Consider the following 19,338-nt stretch of genomic DNA (forward strand, 5'->3'; position numbering starts at 1 on the left):
TGAATAATGCAACAGACATTATGTGTCTTTTAGTTTTGCTTTCTTGTACGTACACTTGGTTGTCTGGCCATATGTGCTTATTATTAATGGACTCACACATAAATGTTGGGTGATTTTGTTGTTGTCCCTTCAGAAGATTTTGGTAAAGTTGGACAAAAAAATCCAACTCGTTGTTGTAAGTGACTGTCAGTCTAAGATAGCAGGTTACAAGAAAGGATCTGCTTTTAATTCATCAAATATTTGCCACATTTATGTTTAAAGTTACTAATTTTGATTCTGTCTTTGGTCGTTCTCTAAGAGGACACAAAAGATTACTTGAGTCACTAGAGGATTGAGGAAACTCTTTGCCAACCACAGATTCTGTTTTTGATAGATAAAAGTCAATTACTGCTTTTTTGCTTCCTGCCAATAATATTTTCAATTAGGTATTTATCTTTTTTTTTTATCAAGCCCAAATATGTTATAGTGAAGTCAAAGGCAAACTATTATTACCTGTTATTGCTTTTACACCAAAGTAAAATGTATTTAGATGAAAATTAAAATGAAAGTATTTGTTGCAGGAGCCTGATGTGAATTTCGAGAGCAGTAGGGATGTGTTGATCCTGTCATCAGTGTCACGGAAAGATAGCGGCACCTACCAATGCCACCCTCTGAAAGGCGACGGCATCATGGAAGTCAAAGGAGAAGTGGAGCTCAAAGTGCATTGTAAGGAGCAACTCGATATGCATGGCATACATACTTACATATGGGAGGAAACAGCTTTGTACAAATGAAAGTTAAATAATAATTCTCAGGTTTACCTCTAAACGTGAAGACTTTCTTTCCCTATTTTTAAATATTTTTTACTTATATTATAATAAGAAGCTCTGATGTTGATTTAAACTCGACATATCCTGTATTTACCACAAAATAAATCTTTCTGCTTCTGCTAGAAAAAAGGCTTTTAGTTTTAATTCTGGGTGTTTTGTTCTACTTGGTTTCTTCATTGCTGTTTTGGGGTTTTTTGGGGGGGATGTTAAGCTGCTGTTACTGTTAAACCTTCAAAGCTGCCCAACAGCTCAATGGATGTAATCCCGGCCTGTCTTTGCAGACTTTTGAGTTTTGCATTTCTGTTAATTGGCAAGCTTGGCTTGCATATTTTTTGGTTCAAAACCAAGTTTAATTCACAGATTCTTTTACTCTGTTAATTACAGCCTGTTTTAAACTGTTTTCACGTATCTTGTTTTGTCTCTTTTTCTTGTGTCCAGATTTGGATACAGCTGTTGTGGTACCAAAAGATGAAGAGTTAATGCACAAAGGAGAAGATCTGACTGCAACCTGCAATGCTCTGTCCTCCCGCTCAACATCTACTGTCTGGTACAAGGTATGAACCTTTAAAACACAACACTGAGTTTACAGCTGCTTCCTTTGATCAGAGTAAAAAAGAAAGAAACAGAAGTAAGTAAACGTCACTGCTGTTCTAGTTCTCCTTGAAGGGAAGATACATTTCTGCGACTGTTCCAGTCTATTTAATAGATGAGATGATGTTTCTGTAGTAGCCACAGTGGATTGACCAGCTATCATAGCCTGTATGTTTGTGCATCTTTTCTGTGGATATGTATAGGATGGGAAGGAGGTGGGTCGAGGGAACACGTTGCACCTGCAGAATGCCACCTATGAAAGAAGTGGGGTGTATAAATGTGAGGTGACGGTCCCCTCCCTGCCTAACCTGAAAACCAACGGTTTTGTTAAAATCATCGTCCAAGGTTAGTAATCCCCTGCACCGCTTGAGCAACTTCCCATCCCTTTTACTTGCACATAACAGGTTTGTACATTTAGCACATAGGTGGTCTTAAAGGAAATCTTTTTCCTTTTTTGCACTTTTCAACTTGGCACATAAAGAAAAAACACCATCCATCCATCCATCCGTCCATTTTCTTCTGCTGATCACCAGGGACAGTCTGGTGCCAGCGGCTACGGCAGCTAAAGCTCAAACAGCACATCTTTAAGTTGGTGTGGTTAAAAAGCTCAAAGTTGGGTATCGGGTTTGAGCTGCACCTTAATTTGACTTAAAACAGATAACCTCACCCAAACCAGACACAATAAAAACTGACCTAGTGACCTTTTTTTGATATACATATATATATATGTATAGGGAGAGAGAGAGAGAGACAGTTGTGTAGAGACCCTACGATAATACAGAGTAAACAACAACAATCAGACAGTCCTTGTGAATATTTGGTATAACCAGGCTCATGGAGGGGCTGACTTCTGCCTGGTTGATAGTGAGTTGGGGGAGACAAGACAAAAGACACACTGTGGAAAAGAGCCAGAGATTCATAATAACTAATACAGAGTAGTGTATAAAGGCATAGAGTGAAAAGAGGTGAGTGAAGAAGAAACACTTGTCCATCATGGGAAATTCCCAGAAGCTTAAGGCTATTGCAGGTTAACTAAGGTGGGTTCAGTATAAGGCCTGAGAGCTGAAGGCTCTGCCTCCCATTCTACTTTTAAATATCCTGGTGACCACAAGTAAGCCTGCAGTCCAAGAGCAAAGTCCTTTATTGGGGTGATATCGTACTATTAGGTCTTCAAGATAAGAGTTTGTGTGAAATCTTTGAACACACTGCCCGTTGCTGCTACTGGTTGGATGGTTTAGTGCGGTCCACAGATTGGGTCCACTGGGGTTGGTCCCAATTCCAGTGGAGAGCCAAGAATACGATGAAACGTGACTAAAAAGACGAAAATAAATAAATAATAACAACAAACCAATGGGAAATAAACAATATTAGAGTGGAAATTAGGTGAGGTTGGAAAATTGTAATAAAGATAAATCAAAGACATGTTTGGTTGAGGGCGTCTTTCACACTTGGTTGGCACCATGTTAGTGTTAGAGAACGTCTACTGACAGATGAAGTGCTCGAACTGAGGGCTGTTGATATCCAGCTGAAGTCACAAGACAAGCTTATGCAAGACTTCCTGTGCTTTTTTCTTCTTTTATTTAGATGGTGGTTTGCTCCACACAAAAAAGTTATAATTTCCCCCCATTTAACCACCTTGCTGCTATTCATGGGCCTTGACTGTGTCACACTCTCATCATTTCCACCATCCTGCAACTGCATGAACTGACTCAAAGGTTGAGTTTTAAGGTTTTTGAAAAGAGTGTACAAACTGCTACTGTAGTTATTTAGCAATTGTTTCTTAGCATTTTGTGCAGTTATATATTGCTGTAATAATGGATGATTTTCCAGCCTGTTCTCATCCTGAGACAAGAGAAGACAAAAGATCCTTTTTTCAAACCCACTGGCGTCCCTTCTTTTTACACACCATTTAGCCTTTGGTGGGAAAGTGAGATGGGTACATTACTTCCAACTTGTTTTTCACTGTGCAGGGTAACTGTTAGTCAGTAAGCCCGTAGTTGAAAGCAGAACTAAAGCGAGTGAAAATCAACTTAATTAGCAAACTATGCACTTTACAAACTGTGACCTCTTGGGTGACAAATGTGCAACTTCAACTTCACCATCCCTGCAACCTCCTAATGTGGATATTTTTGGTTTCCAAAACAGGACTGTTATCTCCGTGCCTGTGAATCAAGGCATATGTGGACTTCACAGCACACCAGCGTGCTTTTACACACCATTTGTAAAATACTCGAGAAATGACCCCGAGGAGCTCCATTCGAGATTGCAAATGTGCAAATCACTCAGACAACACATTAAAGAATTTTCCCCATTTGTTTGAGTAGAGCAGATAATTATGTGGAGAATTCACAGCAGTCATGTGTTGTGCCTTTGGCATGCTCTAGTCAGACACCACCCTGTGCTGAAAAGTATTTTCAGCGGTGAGAATGCATCAAGCTTTCTGTGTTCTGTGTCCTGCATCTGTTGGATTTGAGAAAAGAGCCTTCTGACAACTTCAGACTTGATTTGCATTCTTCAGAGTTCACATATCAAGTCATGTCAATTTTATTCATTTAATGCATTTTAAAAAAAACTATTAGTTGACCCCAAGTGTTTTCTAGGTCTCCAAAAAAAGAACAATTTCAGAATGAGTCAAAAATAAAAATAAATATATACATAATTAAAAATAATAATAGTAATAATAATAATACATTTTATTTATAGGCGCCTTTAAGACCCTCAAGGTCACCTTACAATAACACAAGAACAATAGCAGCAATAAAATATAATAAACATGGCAAAATAAAATTTAGACATAGGGTTAAAAAAAACACAAACTCTAATAGTAGTGAAAAAACTGTTGAAATTGAAGAACAACAAACGTTTGACTAAAATAAGCAGTTTTGAGGTTTTAGAGCTGACGTACAAGCGTCATTGATTGCACAGGTTGTTACATGGGCTGGCAGACTACTCTAGAGTCTGGGGGCAATAATAGCAAAGCCCTTTAGTTTCTCAGGTGATAATATGCCACTGAGAGAAGTTATTGAGAGGAGGACCTCTGTGACCTGGAGGGAAAAAATGAATTGTGAAAACAACATGTTTGGACATGTTTTTGTTGCACTCTCTTTATTGGTCATGAATTGCTCCCTCTGTTTTTACATCCCTCAAGCTGATTTGCCCTGAAAAGTAATTAAAGTAAATGTCAGCCAAGTGATGGGATTCATGGTGATTCTTAGAGCTTAAAATAGAAAGACTTCATTTGACCTCCAAGAAAAGAGAAAAAACTGGACACTTGAAAGCCACCACAGGACTTTTAATGTGAAATATCAGAATCCTCAACTTTGAAACATGGCATCACCAATTTACAAAAGAGACTTTATTTATTTATTCAAGAAGACCCAAAATGAGAAGTACTAGTGCATAAACTTACTACAAAAGCTCTTATCATGTATACTTTTATACAACTTTCAGTCCTATGGAAGGGGTGGAAAAAAGGTCCTTTATGAAATTGATGATGAAAATTATTGGTCAAAGAAATTAACACTGATAAGCACCAAGTTAATGTTATACAGTGGTCCCTCGCTATAACGCAGTTCACCTTTCGCAGCCTCGCTGTTTCGCAGATTTTTTTGGTGCAATTTTGCATGTTTTGGGGTTTTTTTTACAGCGCATTGTGTTCTGTGTCCTGATTGGCTGTAGACCATTGTCAATCAATCTCGCGCTGTGTCTCCTGTCCAGTACAGAATGCGTTCAGCTTGTCAAATTTACATAAATCTTCAATCGATAGCAGTGTGACTCTGAAGTGCTGTACTGTATGTTTATAAGTTTTCTCCCCAACAAAAACAATGTCGACGAAACGTCAAAGGCAACCGCGGATGCCTTAGTTTCATTCTATAATACTGGACTTACTGAAGGTTTGAACTTTGAGAGTTTAAACAAGAGAGAAAAGTGTGAAAATGTTCATGCCTGTCTGAGAAAAGTGTATAAAGTGTGCAGTGAGGGGTTTTACAGCCTTAAAACATCTATCATAATTGTAAAAAATAAAGTTGGCTACTTCGCAGATTTCACCTATCCCGGGTTATTTTTAGAATGTAACTACTGCGATAAACGAGGGACCACTGTACTGTGTTTATACTGAAAACAGGTACAGTAACAAAAACAGATGCTTGTATCAATGGTAAACGAAACAATAATAGATAAGAAAACAGTTTTGTCACTGACATGTAATGATCTGCATTTCTTTATGTGTGCTTCTAGGTGGTCCTGAACTGGTGGGTTCGGAGCAAGAGGTCCAGCTAGATGAAGTGGAAGGCAGGGTGGTGAACCTGAGCTGTGAGGCTCTGGGCAATCCACTGCCAAGCATCTCCTGGAACATCACTGGCAGCCAGGTACTTAGTCTGCCTCACAGCTCAAATTTACTTCACAGTGGGAGATGACATTCATCCCACAATGTTCTTGTTCAGTCGAAGCTAGCTCGATTTGTTGTGATTGTTTACGTGTCACGATGATGCTAGCATTTATTACAGTATTCTCAGACAGCTTTGGTCCAGCTTTAGTTAGTGTGTTTGTGTGTCTCCACAGAGCTGGCATGAAGTGGATAAAAAAACACATGAGCACATGACTCACAGCGTGGTATCGGTCAAAGTCACCTCGGACATCACCGCTGAGTGCAACGTTTCCAGTGACAGGGGCTCTGGCGTCAAGATTTTCAAAATCAAAGCCAGTAAGAGCCTCTCTCTCACTTACACCAGAACACTATAACACTATGACTTCATTTACATTTATGTTTTCCCAATGCTAACCTTTGCTTCAACATGCTAGTTTGGATACTCTCTGTGCTAAAGAGTTTTACAAGTTTTCTTTCATCTTTTAGCTCGTTTAATTCCAGCTTGCGTTCCCATTTGACAGGACTGTTACACACAGTGCCACAACTCTTGCACAATATTTGGCTCCTGGCTAATTAAGGGAGTTAAAAAGTACAGCTATGAAGAGGACAGAATTTTCTGATCTCTTCCAGGCAGCATCAGTGCTGAAACTTAAAACTTATTTTGCTTTTCAAGTCTAAATGAATGAACATCATTAGCTCACCCTGGTTCTAACATTAAATCTTCAAATACATTTTCCATTTACTAGCTGCCTGCTCTGTAATAACTGTGCAAAAGGAAAGACTGGAAACATGTTTTTTCCCGAAAACATTTATTTTCCTTAATCTAATCAGAATTCATTTGCTCAGTATTCATAATGTGGATTTTTTGTCATCCGTGCAGTCGGAGAAATGAAACATTTTGTAGAGGCACTGCTGGTGTGTTGATTATGCTTTGTGAATTCACATGTGGAGCAAGCCCTCAAACATCTTCTTCATACTTTTTCTTAATCATTAGTAACGTCCCAGTGCACAACGTAGTTTTAGTGTCTGATTTCCTTCGCATTTGCTCATTCAAAATACACGACTTTCAAAAACAGGCTGGACTTTCAACATGAATATTATTAATAAAAAAACAACAAAATAAGCAATATAGAGAAAATGTGGTACAAATATATGTGGTGATGTTTGTGTGTATACATGTATAGATGACTTTTCAGTATTAAATAGATTAAATGCATTTTTCAGGGTATTCACTTTGAGGACACACCAAAAATTGATTGTCACATTTCAACCAAACATCACTACTCATGCACTATAATTGTAACTCAGTGTGGGTCTTTCTTATTTGATGAACTTATTGAAACTTATTGAACTTATTGACCACACCTGCTTTAAATTTGACCAATCTCACCTTTAAAGTCATCTCCTTGGGCAGAGCTTCCCACATCCCTTCCTTCCCTCTTTTTAAATCTCTCTCTGGATGTTAAGTTTGAAGGACTCGAGTAGGGTGAGTGATGACTGAAAATGGCTTAGAGTGGTGCGCACCACTGCTCACGTGGTTTTAACAAAGTTTCCTCCATGAAATGCCTCGTGAAGTTTGGTTTTTATAATCTTACCCTTAGCAATTAATTCATATTGCAAATAAATGTGCTGAGCATGCTCCTGGTCATGCTCCCGACCGATGGCTTGTACTAATCTGCTCCAGAGCAGGTTAGTTCTAGATTAGAGATAAACAAAGTCAGACTTCTATGCACAGATAGCAAAAGGGTTTAAAATATAGATGCAGCTCTATTCCTTGACAGAATAAAGCTTTCTTTTGTTTTATTGTCCGGTCCACCTCGACGGTCTCTGTGATAGTAAAATGTGTCCCCTTCAGGTACTTGCGGATGTTACATGACATTTGTGACACAAAAAATACTTAATTTTAATGAATGTCAGAGGTAATGAATGTTAAGAGGTTTAGACCACAGAAAATTCATCACACCTTAATTTATAACGTAAATGCAGTGATTCTTACCTATTTTGGCCTCTCAGAAAATTACACGTCTCCCTATAATTACTGATAAAAGGTTCTCATGGATTCTTGGATATCATGGATATTTTCAAACATATCTTTGAAAAAACAAAGTATTTCTTTTTCCTTTTTCTTTTTTACATCTCTGTAAGTCTTGTGATTGCTTGAAGGCTGCTGCATTAAACCTCAGATTTAGATTGAAGTAAAAGAAAAAAAGCACATTCAGTTGAGTAAAACGAAAGAAGCTTGCAGCTACCAAGCTGAACTCAATAACTGGTAGTTATGTTTTAAACAATATCTGAAACTTTCCCTTGTTCCAGCTAATAAACTGATCTTTGTTTAAATGATCAAATATCTAACAAGCGAAAAATCCCCGCTCCGGTCCAAGGAGGAGACACAAATCCCTCGGGGTTTGTGTCGAGAAGGGCATCTGGCGTAAAACTCTGCTAAATCAAATATGTGGAGCTACCCGCTGTGGCGACCCCTTGTGAATAAGGGAGCATGCGAAAGTAGCTTTTTGAACATCTTTGAGTCACTCATTATTGATTCTTTGAAAAGTGCTTTGCATGCTTCAGAAACTTGTGTTACACAGTGCAAGTAGAATCCAGTTAAATCTGAGTGTCTGTGTGTGTTCTGCGGATGCTGGTAGACATGAACAGCTACCCGCTCTAAGTTTTGTTCTACTTGTTCACAGTTCCCAGGGTCACCACAACTGCTCCCTTCACTCCTGGTAAGATTATTGCCCTTCAGTCTCTTCTTGTTAAAGACGCCTCTTTTTCTTTCATTCAGTTTCTATCAACTTGTGTCTCAGTTTTCACGCTTTTGACTTAAGTTTTGTGTGTGACAGTGAAGGGTTGGATGAGTCCATACATTATTTATCAATCCTTTCCAGGGACTCTATACGAGTCCTGTCTTTGGTTCGCTGGCAGATCTTTGGGATGGCCTGTGGGCACATTAAATATTCTGTTTGATATAGACTAAAAAATCGTAACACCAGCAAATTCAAGCACAGCAGAAGCTAGAATGGTACTTAGACCAAACACTCTGCCGTGGTACAAATACTATTTATTTATACCAGAATTTTTAAAGCAAATAAAATAACTTATTAAACACTAAAAACAGACACTGTCTCACTTTTACTGACTTTTCCAGACACCCCTCTTGTTTTACAGCAGATTTTTACATACCTGGAAAATTTGCACTTAATTGTGGAGAGGGGCATTAAGGTAATTTTCTGACGTTATCTGAGCAGTCACTGTTAAATCTTCATCGGCCCTATGGGGCATACAAAGGAACCACCAAAACAACACTAAAAAACCCAGTGTGTGCTCCATGTAGGGTAGAGTGCTCACAAGAAGTAAATTCTTTCCCGTTTATTTACTGCGGGAGCTGTAGTTATCTCACAGGGAGATTGGCTGGACTCAAAATACTGCAGTTATGTGTATTTTTAGAGTGAATTACGACTGTGCACCGTGTTTGGTGTGCTTCTCAATTTTTATATGGATTCAGGACATTGTGGATATTTCAGTGGATGAAATGCAAAAAAATATCATGACCTGTGAATTCTGACTTCTGTTCTGTGTTGACAAAGTGTGTCCACGGGTATAAAAATACCTGAAGAAGCCCTCAAAACTAACTTCATAGTAGTTCTCCCTTACATTTGATGTCTTTGGATGCATCTTTCCAGGAAAGCAGAATAAAAAGATAATAGTATCACTTTATTCTGATCCTTCTGCCCATGTCACCTCTCTGTCCATGTCTTTGCACGCTGACTGTCTCATTCACATTGTTTGTGTAAAATTATGTTTAGTGCCAAAGGCTATATAGCCTCTCATCCCACCCACCCATGCAAAAGTTAAAAATTCTATAAAAGAGGCTATGAAGCCACTTGGTTAAATTTGTAGTGTTTACGTTGTCGTTGTTGTTGTCGTTGTTGTTGTTTGGAAATAAAAGTGACACAAAGAGCTGTCATCTTTATTGCATAGAGTATATATTCAGAAGGCTTAGAGCAGTGCAGTCACACTATGGAGGAGTGGAAGAGTTGAGGAAATTTGTACAAACGACAAGATTTATTTGGGATTTAAACTCAGAAATTTGGAGTTACGTTTGGGAACACACGACTGTGGAAGCGTTTAATTGCTGTTTATTTTAATAAAAGAACAGAAAATGCAGATCAGTTTATAACCACCTGGCCTTGTTGCTAGTTTTGTAGTCATAGAAGACCCGGACAATACAATGACACAGGTATACTAGACAGATATACCAGTGGCTGTATGACATGTTGCAAAAGGTTTTTTAAAGACTTTTGATTAAAAGGAAAGAATGTAAGCTTTTGTACTACACGTTTATACATCAGTTACTCATTAATTTTAGTGTATTTGTAACTCACAATAGCAACAATCATTAACGGGGCTACGGATGCCAGTGATGGCATGGCGCCTCTATTTCTGATGCCTTTTATCCAGTGCCCACTGATTGGACCTTGCCTGCATTCTAGTTTATTTCGGCTACTAAACCGGTAACGTTTTATCACTGCATCACTATTGCATTGACAGGATTGGTCACAGACAGACCAGCATAACCCCCCCCCCCCAAAGTACTTAAAACAACATTTGTGATAGTTACCTCTACAGGAGGTGTCTGAGACATTTTTTGATGATGGCATGCAACCAGGCAAGTCTTATGAGGTGAGAAAAAGCCATCAAGGAATGCTATTTCGGACTTGAAATGACATATTGAGTCAAAATACAATATTACCCTGGGAGAATTTGTTTTTCCTTTAAAATATTCGTGTTATTCCCACCAGTCTATTACTTCTTACAAATGCTGTTCCAGCAGACTACGACGTGAAAGTACAGCTCCTCTACATTCTGGATGGATAATGCAATTCAAATGAAGTCAATTATTAGGGCTACGGGTCACAGATGCTGAGCAAAATACATGATGATTATAAATGAATGAATAAAGGATTTTTCATACAGTCCTGCTGCACTGCAGCGTCCACTGCCAGTTAAACGATAGAGACAATATAATAGACATAATTTCACAGTCGGTTAATTATTTCTTATGCGTAAAGAGAAGAACTTTGTTAAATAAACTACTTTGTAGCAGAGCAGCACGTAATGCAGTATGTAAATACACCCCATTATACTTCCTTATAGTTACAGGGTTTTGCAAGAGATAAGTTAAAGAGAAGAATGGTAGAAAACGCTGCCATTGCAATAATGTTTACACTTTAAGTCCGTGGTAGAGCTTTAAAATTCACGACACCACGCATGTGACACCGTCTTTCTGTTTCATATTCATGTTGTTAAAGTCTAAGCTGAGCGAGCTCCTCCGGCGACTGCAGAGATGTTATGAAACAGGCATGAGAGCAATGAGTGATTTAAAGTAAACCATGTACCTTCAGTGAAGTGGGGTTGTTATGTGCAGGTTGAACCACTAAACAGAAACTTTATTGATAAAGTTAACTAGGTTAACCTGATTTCAGGATCATTGCTGGTGAATGTCACGTCTCCCAAATCTGCAGCTTTGTGATTTACATTTTAGATTAACCTATGATCGGTGTGTCCTCCTCTGTCTGTGTTTTTGTGAAGCAGAGGGCAGTGGGGTGATCATTGTAGTGATCATAGTGTGTCTGCTGCTGCTGGCCTTCCTTGGCAGTGTAATCTACTTCCTGCACAAGAAGGGAAAAATCCCTTGTGGACGCTCGGGCAAGCAGGAGATGTAAGTATTGTCTCTACTCATTCTGCTTAAAGGTGATGCTCGTTCTTAAACTTTCTAACTTGCTGCCCATGGCAAACAAGATGTAAGGTGGAGCTTCTGTGCTCACGGGCATCATACATCCCTGATATTAGTATATTAGGAACGCCTGCATCATAGAGATAAAAGAGTTGAAAAAACAGGCTGAAACAGGCTATCTAGAGCAGTCTGAAGCCTCCAGCTACTCTGTAAGGGCCAGATTTACTAAATAGGGCAAAATATTCTGAGTCCACGCCCCAAAGAGCGCTGACAGGTGTGGCTAGTTTTCTGGGTGATTTATAAAAGTTGTGTTGCTTTCTAACACCCAAGCGCAGTTAGTTTATTTCTTAATCAATATAAAGCACAAAACATACCATCAACTCAATTAGGAGTAAATTGCACATCGTAGATGTTTGTAAATCAGTTTGTGCACTTTATTTAAATATTTTTCTCCCTATATTTTGCATCTTGAAAAGGGAACTGAAAGAGATACATTTGCATCACGGTCACGCAATCATGCCCACTACACTGCCAACAATAGTTTTTATGCCTGCACCCAGTTTGCACTGTTGCAACGTGTTAGTAAATCTGGCCCTAAGATCTATACACTATATATTTTTTATTATTTATTTTTGGGCTTACACACTTGCCATTTATCTAGCCATCCATCCATCCATCAATTTTTTCTTCCAAATGATTAAGTAACACTGTGATTGTGGCTCTCTAAAACACATGCATGCGAGGTTAATCAGCGATTCTGAATTGGCTGTAAAGTGAAGTGCTTCAAGTGTAAAAAAATAAAGGACTATTTGAGTTGATTTGTAGTCTAAATCACTTTGAGTAGTGTGTAAGATTAGTATGGTCTATAAAAGAAGGAAAAACGGAATTACTGAGTCTTTGAAACCAGAGGTAAACTCTGTCTAAATTGGAATTTGCCATCACACCAAGCCCCAGCACTGATGCCTGGGCCTTTAGCCATGTCATACATGTCCCAACATTTCTTTCTGTCGTCAGCACCAAAGAGAAGACCACCAAAGATGAGATTGTTGTGGAGATGAAGACCAACACAAAGAATGAGGAAGCCGTCCTCCTAAAGGCTGTCAACGGAGACAAAAAGGGCCCTAATGACCAGGTAACTATTGTTATGGATGAATAGTCACAATTTACACTCAACTTCTATGTATAGCGAGCAATTTTGTGTTAACCATAACTGCAGTTTTCATTTCGTCAAACACCAACAACAATTTTTGTAGTGACAGGATTTTTAAAACTGCCATCAAATGTGAATATTCTGTGAAGATTTAACTCAACCGCCAAGGCTGTGAAAGTTGAAAATTGTCTATATTGTGGTTAGTTTCACATGTTTGGTAGCTGTTCAGTTAAAGTTAAATGTTTGATCCAAGTTAGACATTTGTGCCGTCACATTCTGGGTAACATTCAGGGCTGCACTGAATGCGTGATAAAAGATAGAATAACAGTCATGTAGTGCATGCAGCTGGAAACAGGATTTGTTCAGTGTGATCACTGGACTGAGAGGAGTATCTGAGAAGCTGACGCTCTCCTCTTTGTCTCCGGTGAAGCCCCTGTGAAGATGTGCAGCAGACAGCAGGATAAATGAAGCGGGCAGTGGGTGTGTGTTGGAACAGCAGAGGCAGGAGACGCTCCCACTGACCTGATACCTGCAGAGTAACATCACCTCACAGTCTGGACGTTCGACCCACCGTGCTTTGTTCACAGCAGTATTCAGATAATCGACACAGAACCACAACCATACACGCACATAACACTCACTCACTCACACACACACACACACACAGGTATGTATATAGAGATCTGTATTTTCTTTTGAGTGAATGTTTTCTTCCGTTCATTAGTTCTGTACTACTTCCTGAAACTGTGTTCAGCTCTTGGCTGTTGTTCAGTGTGTATGATGGCGTCTTACGTGCATCATGTTATTTTATTTTTTTGTTTTTATCAAAGTGTATATATTATATATATATTTTGTTATTTAAGGAATTTGGCACTCAGATTTTCATTTCATGGCAGCGTCTGGGTCTTGTGCATGTTGATCTGTGTTCATGGTTCCAGGTGATGTTTAAGGCAGGACGTGTTGTCAGAGACCAAATGATACAGTCATACTGAGAGGTTTGTCAGTGTGTTTGAATTCAAGAAAAAGACGCGTAATTTCAGCCCGAATCGACGATCATCAGCAGGTTAATCCCAACACTAATGAGCCTCAAAACGACGCGACACACTGGCGGCTTCTTTGGAAACTGCTGTCAAGCCCGTGTACTGTTTGTAAATACATGTTTGTACAGACTTGCTAGTGGTGGCCTTGAACTATTACCGAAGGGAAAAGGTCAAAGGTTAGAAATCTGCTGTGCCTATGTTTTTGAAAAATGCATCGTACACTGAATTTGTTTGTTTGCTGTTTGCTTTGTATTTCCACTGAGAGCTAGTTGCCTGAAAAGGTGTCCCATTGTTTTTGCGTGTTTGAGTCCAGACAACACACATGCTGCAGACGACTGTTTTTCAGTCGGGCTGCAGGCTTTTCGCTTTTTTCCTCCCGCAGGCAGCCACACTTTTTGTTTTTGTAGACTTTGAAAAATTATATGCAAAGACCTGAGATTTGAACATTTAGTTTTCTGGTCAAAGGAACAGCATTGTGCCAGACTGATTAAAACAATCTTGGCTTGGCATTACCATTAAACTATCACGAACCTTCAACAAAAATAAATTACAGACATTAAGATTTCTGTTATGGACTGCCAAAGTAAAGCAAGTGCTTTAGTGCTTTTTTTTAAAACCTTGAAATATCAGTCTACAGTTTGTCATTTTATAACAAAGAATCGAGCACTTTTTTTGGAGGAGAACAGCTTGAACAATCTTCGGCAAACCCAGGAGTCTGAAAACTAAACATTACTGATTTTCTGAACATATTTGGAAGACTCTTCTCACAGTGTTTAAAAAACAATATCCAGAAATGATGAGCTGCTTCTCCTCGACTCATTTGTACAATGTAAACAAGAATTTATGCCTCCATTCTTCCGTACACAGCAACACGTTGATTCGTTTCTTAAAAAATGTCTTCAAAGCTTTTTGAAACACCTTCAACAATTTATATTTCAGTAAGTGCTCAACTCTGTGACTCGCATGTAATTATAATACATGAGGCAGAAACTGTGGCTAACCTAAAACACTCTGTACAAACGCAGTCTGGCTGCCTGATGAGAAAAAACATGCAAAAATATTGCAGTGCTGTTTTTGGGCCAGTGTTGTGAATATTGCTCACTGTGTACATTATTGTGAAAAAGATACACTTTGTTGCTGAGAGCGCTACATTGCCCCGATGACTTGCAACATTAACAAAGTAGTGATGTGTTTTCTGTTATCTGCTTTTGGTTTGTGTTTTGTTGGTTTGTTTTGTTCCACTGAGCTGAAGTTGGAAGAAATATCCAGGTACAGGTTGTCCTCAGGCAATAACTGTCATTATGGTTTAGAAAAGCTGCACGAAGCCATAACACCGACAGTGTCCTGTGTGCAGTGAAACATTTCTGATTCTTTGTTTTGTTGCTCTGGATTTTTTTTCACTGGTGGGGAAAAAAATGTGTTTTTTTTCTTTTTCTCTACATGTGTGTAAATTGAGTACTGTACATGTGATTCTTTGAGCTTGCATTTTTTTATATTTTTCGCAAGAAAATAAAGCCAAATAAAGTTTCATTTAAAGTTTTCATTTAAAGTGTTATTACTTTTGCAGAGGTATAAGTGAGCTCTGAAGTGAGAGCCCAGAGGCTAAATATGAACCCCAGCAACTGTGAGCTCAGTGTGCTCTGTGTTAGCTCTGCACAGTCCCACAGTGAGAAGACAGGAAGGAGTGCAGCCTCCAAACCGCTGTCAGCACGAACTGGAAGTGACTCCAACAGTTGCTCAGATTTCTAGCTGGAGTCTGGAAGGAGGCAGGTCAGAAAACAAAGCTCACATCTGCAATGAATTCAGGCAGCGTTAGCTCATGTAGCTGCAAATCAAATCAGCCATTCTCTCTTCATTTAGTGTAAAGCCTCCAAAGGAGAAGCCGCCACCACCACCATGATCACAACTCAGTACTTTGACTTTGTCCTGCATTTACTCTGCTTGGATGGATTGCTACATGTGACTTTTTTTTTGAGGGAAAAGAGCAAAAGTACATCACATTTTCTACACTGAAAGTTTGTGCTTTAAGCTTTTAGTGTTTATTTAACAGTGGGGGAGCGACACATAGAACTATACCAGTTTGTTTCAGATTCTTAACAGGTTTGATGTCTGAGTGCAAATTCAGAACCCCAATCGCATATAATTTGTATGTGTGATTGGTTGCCTCACAAGAAAAATGCACACTGAACATTTTTTTAAGCACAGTGTTAGTTCAGGCTGTGATGGCTCAGCCGACACCCTTTTACACATCCAACAGGCATCTCTCACACAGATTGCAGTATTTAACCTGCTCAAAGCAAGCTACTTTGCAACCCACATCCCACGCCAGCTCCTCTGTTTCTCAAAGTGGCTGATACAGTTGAAGATCTAAAAACAAACACCTTTTGCCAATCTTAGCCATACTTACGTGATGGCAGAAGACTCATCCCGTGATTTTTTTTCCATTTATCCCATTCAGAGTTATCCCAGCACTGTGCAATGTGGACAGGTTGACAACACAGAAATAAAACCATTTGCACATATGAGCAATGTAGAATCACCAGTTAACCCACTAACTGGATGTCTTTGGGAGGAAGCAGGAGTACTCAGAACCCCTGCAGACACAAGAACCTGCAAACTCCATGCAGAACAGCCCTGTCCAGATGGTGGATTTAAACCACCCCGTGGAGTACAAAAGAAACCGAATGAGTGAAATGTGCAGCAGTTGTCATGCATACATTTATACATATGTAGGCTGCTGGGTATAATGTTACAGGAACTTTTTCTAATGCAAAAAACTGACAAAGCCATATTATGACTTTGCCCAGATAATAAGCAGGAGGCAGGTGTTACTCATGGAAAAAGACTTAAAAATGTTATTTAAGATTACTGTAGTTCCAAAATCTCAGAACTTGGACGAGTAAAACCAAAACTGTCTGCATGTAGAAACAGTGGAACTTGTGTTTAAACGTGAGAACCTAATTTTTAAAACATGCATTCACCTGCAGTGTCCCATAACTGTAACATAATTCATAACACAGCGGTCACAGCACACCTTTAGATTAATAAGTTGCCTGTAGTGACTCTACAGTCGCCCTCAACTCTGCTGAAGCCTTTTTGATCTTTTAATTTGTCGAGTACACTCTCATTAACCTCGCTTCAGGCAGAATTGTTCAGTAATTGAGTCTGATAAAAGCAGACAGACCAAGTTCTCTAGCAGTAAACAAAGGAGCAATAGCAGCTCCTCCTGGAGTTTGTGGAGAACGCTGGCTTTGCTTTCACCATGTAGCCAGAAACACAACCCCTAATGAATGCAGAATAATGCAGCAGTAAATGTTTGGAGACCCACTACTTTTACAAAATGTGATTCACTGCAGATGACAGTCTTGCAGCGTATTGTGTCGAGTCTTAAAATTGTTATTGCAGGATCGTTTCATTAGCATGTCTCATAAAGTCTGATAAATGGAAATAACCTGATGTTCAAACACATTAGTAGAGAATCTGTTTGCTTCTGTTTAGCGACAAACCACACAGATCAAATGTTAAAGAAAATACAGTTTAATTAAAAATCTTAATGGCTTAGGCATGAAAACATTGTAACACAATGAATGCCGAGGATATTAAAAACACAATAAATAAAATATCTACATAGACAATAATAAAGCAATGAAGACAGTTTTTTTTTTAGTAGGCAAGTTCCCGTCGAGAAGGCTAGTTAACATGATTAAAGCGCACGCACACACTCATCGTTAATCAGCGGATTGAACCAACACACCGGCCGAGGTTACCGGCGACACTGAGAGAAAGCGTGTGAGACGGAGGAGCCTCTGGCAGTGATTCAGCAGGACAGTGAGCCTTGAGTACGTTATCACACATCAGGACCACAACAGTCCTGGAGTTAGTGCCATTTAGTTAGTTGCCTTGGTACAAAACGCCAAGACTGAGTGAAAACAAAGCTGAGGGGACTGAAGACACATTCGTGGTCTCTGTTCTGGGGCAACTTGAGGAAGAGGAGGAGGAGGAGCAGCGCACGCACACGTTTTAAGATTCTTTTGGTTTGGGGCGATTAAAGCTGCAACATTTCTGTGGCATCAGACAGCCAGAAAACTGTAGGACAACTCCAGGGTAATCTGGGTTCTTAACAGGATTTACTGCTTTTTTTCTCCCCCTTAGCATCAGATTACATTTAGAAATTTAGTGACATCTTTTCTTTTTGTTCCGTTTTAAGTATTAGGTTTTTGCACTGTCTCCAAATCCAGCAGCACATTTAAAAAAAAAAAAAAAAAAAAAAGGGGGAAAAAAAATCTTAGTGTCTGATAATTACGAGAAACATTTTTCAGATAAAGTTCATGTTTAATATAAGTCAATCACCCTTTACCCTTTGACCCAAATCGGGGGTAAAGTTTGTTATTTTGACTGTAAAGAGTGCAGCTCTATCTATTCGGGAACACTTTTAAGTCAGTTAATTTTAAATCTAAAAAGGTAAATTTGCATAAACTGTAGTCCTGATATAGCGTTACCATGGCGAAATCAAGAGAGCACTTGACCTGAAAACAATCTGCAGTAGTTTCCAACACATTTAAATGGTGAATGTGGAGGGGTTATTTTGGCTTGCCTGCTGGCATGTGCAAGTTGTGATGGACAGAAGGCACGTTTAATGTACATGTCGCTGCAGAGGAATCAAAAGGTGACCAGCTGACAGTGAACTTCCTTTCACGGTCAGGCTCATTTGATTAAACTGGGTTCTTGTTATCTACCTTTAGGACTTGTAAGAAAAACAACTACAAAAATCAGCCTATGGTTTAAATAATATTAAGCAGAAAAAAAAAATGCTCCAGATGTTGCAACTCTTTTTGTGTTGTGTTTGGATTCAGATCAGACCGCTGTTCTCCTTTAATGTCTTCGATCTGAATCTTTCTTTAATTTCTTAAGTAGACAAACCAACAGCCCTCATGCAGGTATGATGCTGAATACCACCAATGGGCTCGTCTCAGACGGTATAGGTGTGGTGCCTGGAAGTGGCAGCTGCTGAATTTTTTGGTCCATTGACAAGAAAATATAACCTGAGAGAAATCCAAACCTTTAAAGGGCTTTTTACGTGTCAATTTGGATATTTTATGGGTGAGTTAAGGACCTAAGATCATCTCTGTGCGCTGAAAAGCAGCAGTTCATAAAAGTATGTATGGGAAGAGTGTTGATCTCACCAGATGTTTACTTCTTAGCAGCTTTTAAAGAGGAGAAAAGGGGAGTAAAACTACACAGCAGCGTACATGAATCAGTGAAGTTGCACATGAGCACAGCAGGGATTTGGGGAAAGTCCCGTATCGTCAACTCAGACATTTTACAGGAAAGCTAGTATTTGTAATGGATTGCAACACTACAAGTATTACAATCTAAGTTCATCCCTAGTGGTAGTGGAGTTCTGGTGTGATGAAAAGCACGCGTGCTTGAAATGTCACATGAAGAAGTTAACGTGTTAGTAAAATTGGAGCAGATGTTGATTTCTTTGTTTTTTTGTACCAAAGTTAAAATAGAAGTCAGAGTCTACGAGTACCTGTTCAAACATTTTGTGACAATTTCAAGCCAATTTATTCTGGGCATAATTGTAACATTAATTTGTATAATTTAGATATATTTAGAGCCCGACCTATATAGGATAAAACAAAACT

The 19,338-nt window shown here is 39.1% G+C and overlaps 1 protein-coding gene across 4 annotated transcripts in view; it reads left to right on the plus strand.

Moving 5' to 3' along the window:
• mcama (melanoma cell adhesion molecule a) overlaps positions 1 to 15,229 on the plus strand; it is a 50,326-nt gene extending 35,097 nt beyond the window's left edge. The window contains exons 8-16 of one of the 4 annotated variants that reach the window (XM_031747614.2): positions 561 to 705; positions 1,248 to 1,363; positions 1,604 to 1,745; positions 5,637 to 5,767; positions 5,961 to 6,102; positions 8,454 to 8,489; positions 11,356 to 11,485; positions 12,515 to 12,632; positions 13,081 to 15,229. In XM_031747614.2, coding sequence (XP_031603474.1) covers positions 561 to 705; positions 1,248 to 1,363; positions 1,604 to 1,745; positions 5,637 to 5,767; positions 5,961 to 6,102; positions 8,454 to 8,489; positions 11,356 to 11,485; positions 12,515 to 12,632; positions 13,081 to 13,089 — 969 coding nt within the window. In that variant the 3' untranslated portion in view covers positions 13,090 to 15,229. The remainder of the gene's footprint in view (positions 1 to 560; positions 706 to 1,247; positions 1,364 to 1,603; positions 1,746 to 5,636; positions 5,768 to 5,960; positions 6,103 to 8,453; positions 8,490 to 11,355; positions 11,486 to 12,514; positions 12,633 to 13,080) is intronic. The other 3 variants (XM_031747615.2, XM_031747616.2, XM_031747617.2) reach the window with 3 other exon arrangements.
• Positions 15,230 to 19,338: the final 4,109 nt, after the last annotated feature.

The sequence above is a fragment of the Oreochromis aureus genome, linkage group 10 (genome assembly GCF_013358895.1).
Source record: "Oreochromis aureus strain Israel breed Guangdong linkage group 10, ZZ_aureus, whole genome shotgun sequence".
Taxonomy (NCBI): domain Eukaryota; kingdom Metazoa; phylum Chordata; class Actinopteri; order Cichliformes; family Cichlidae; genus Oreochromis; species Oreochromis aureus.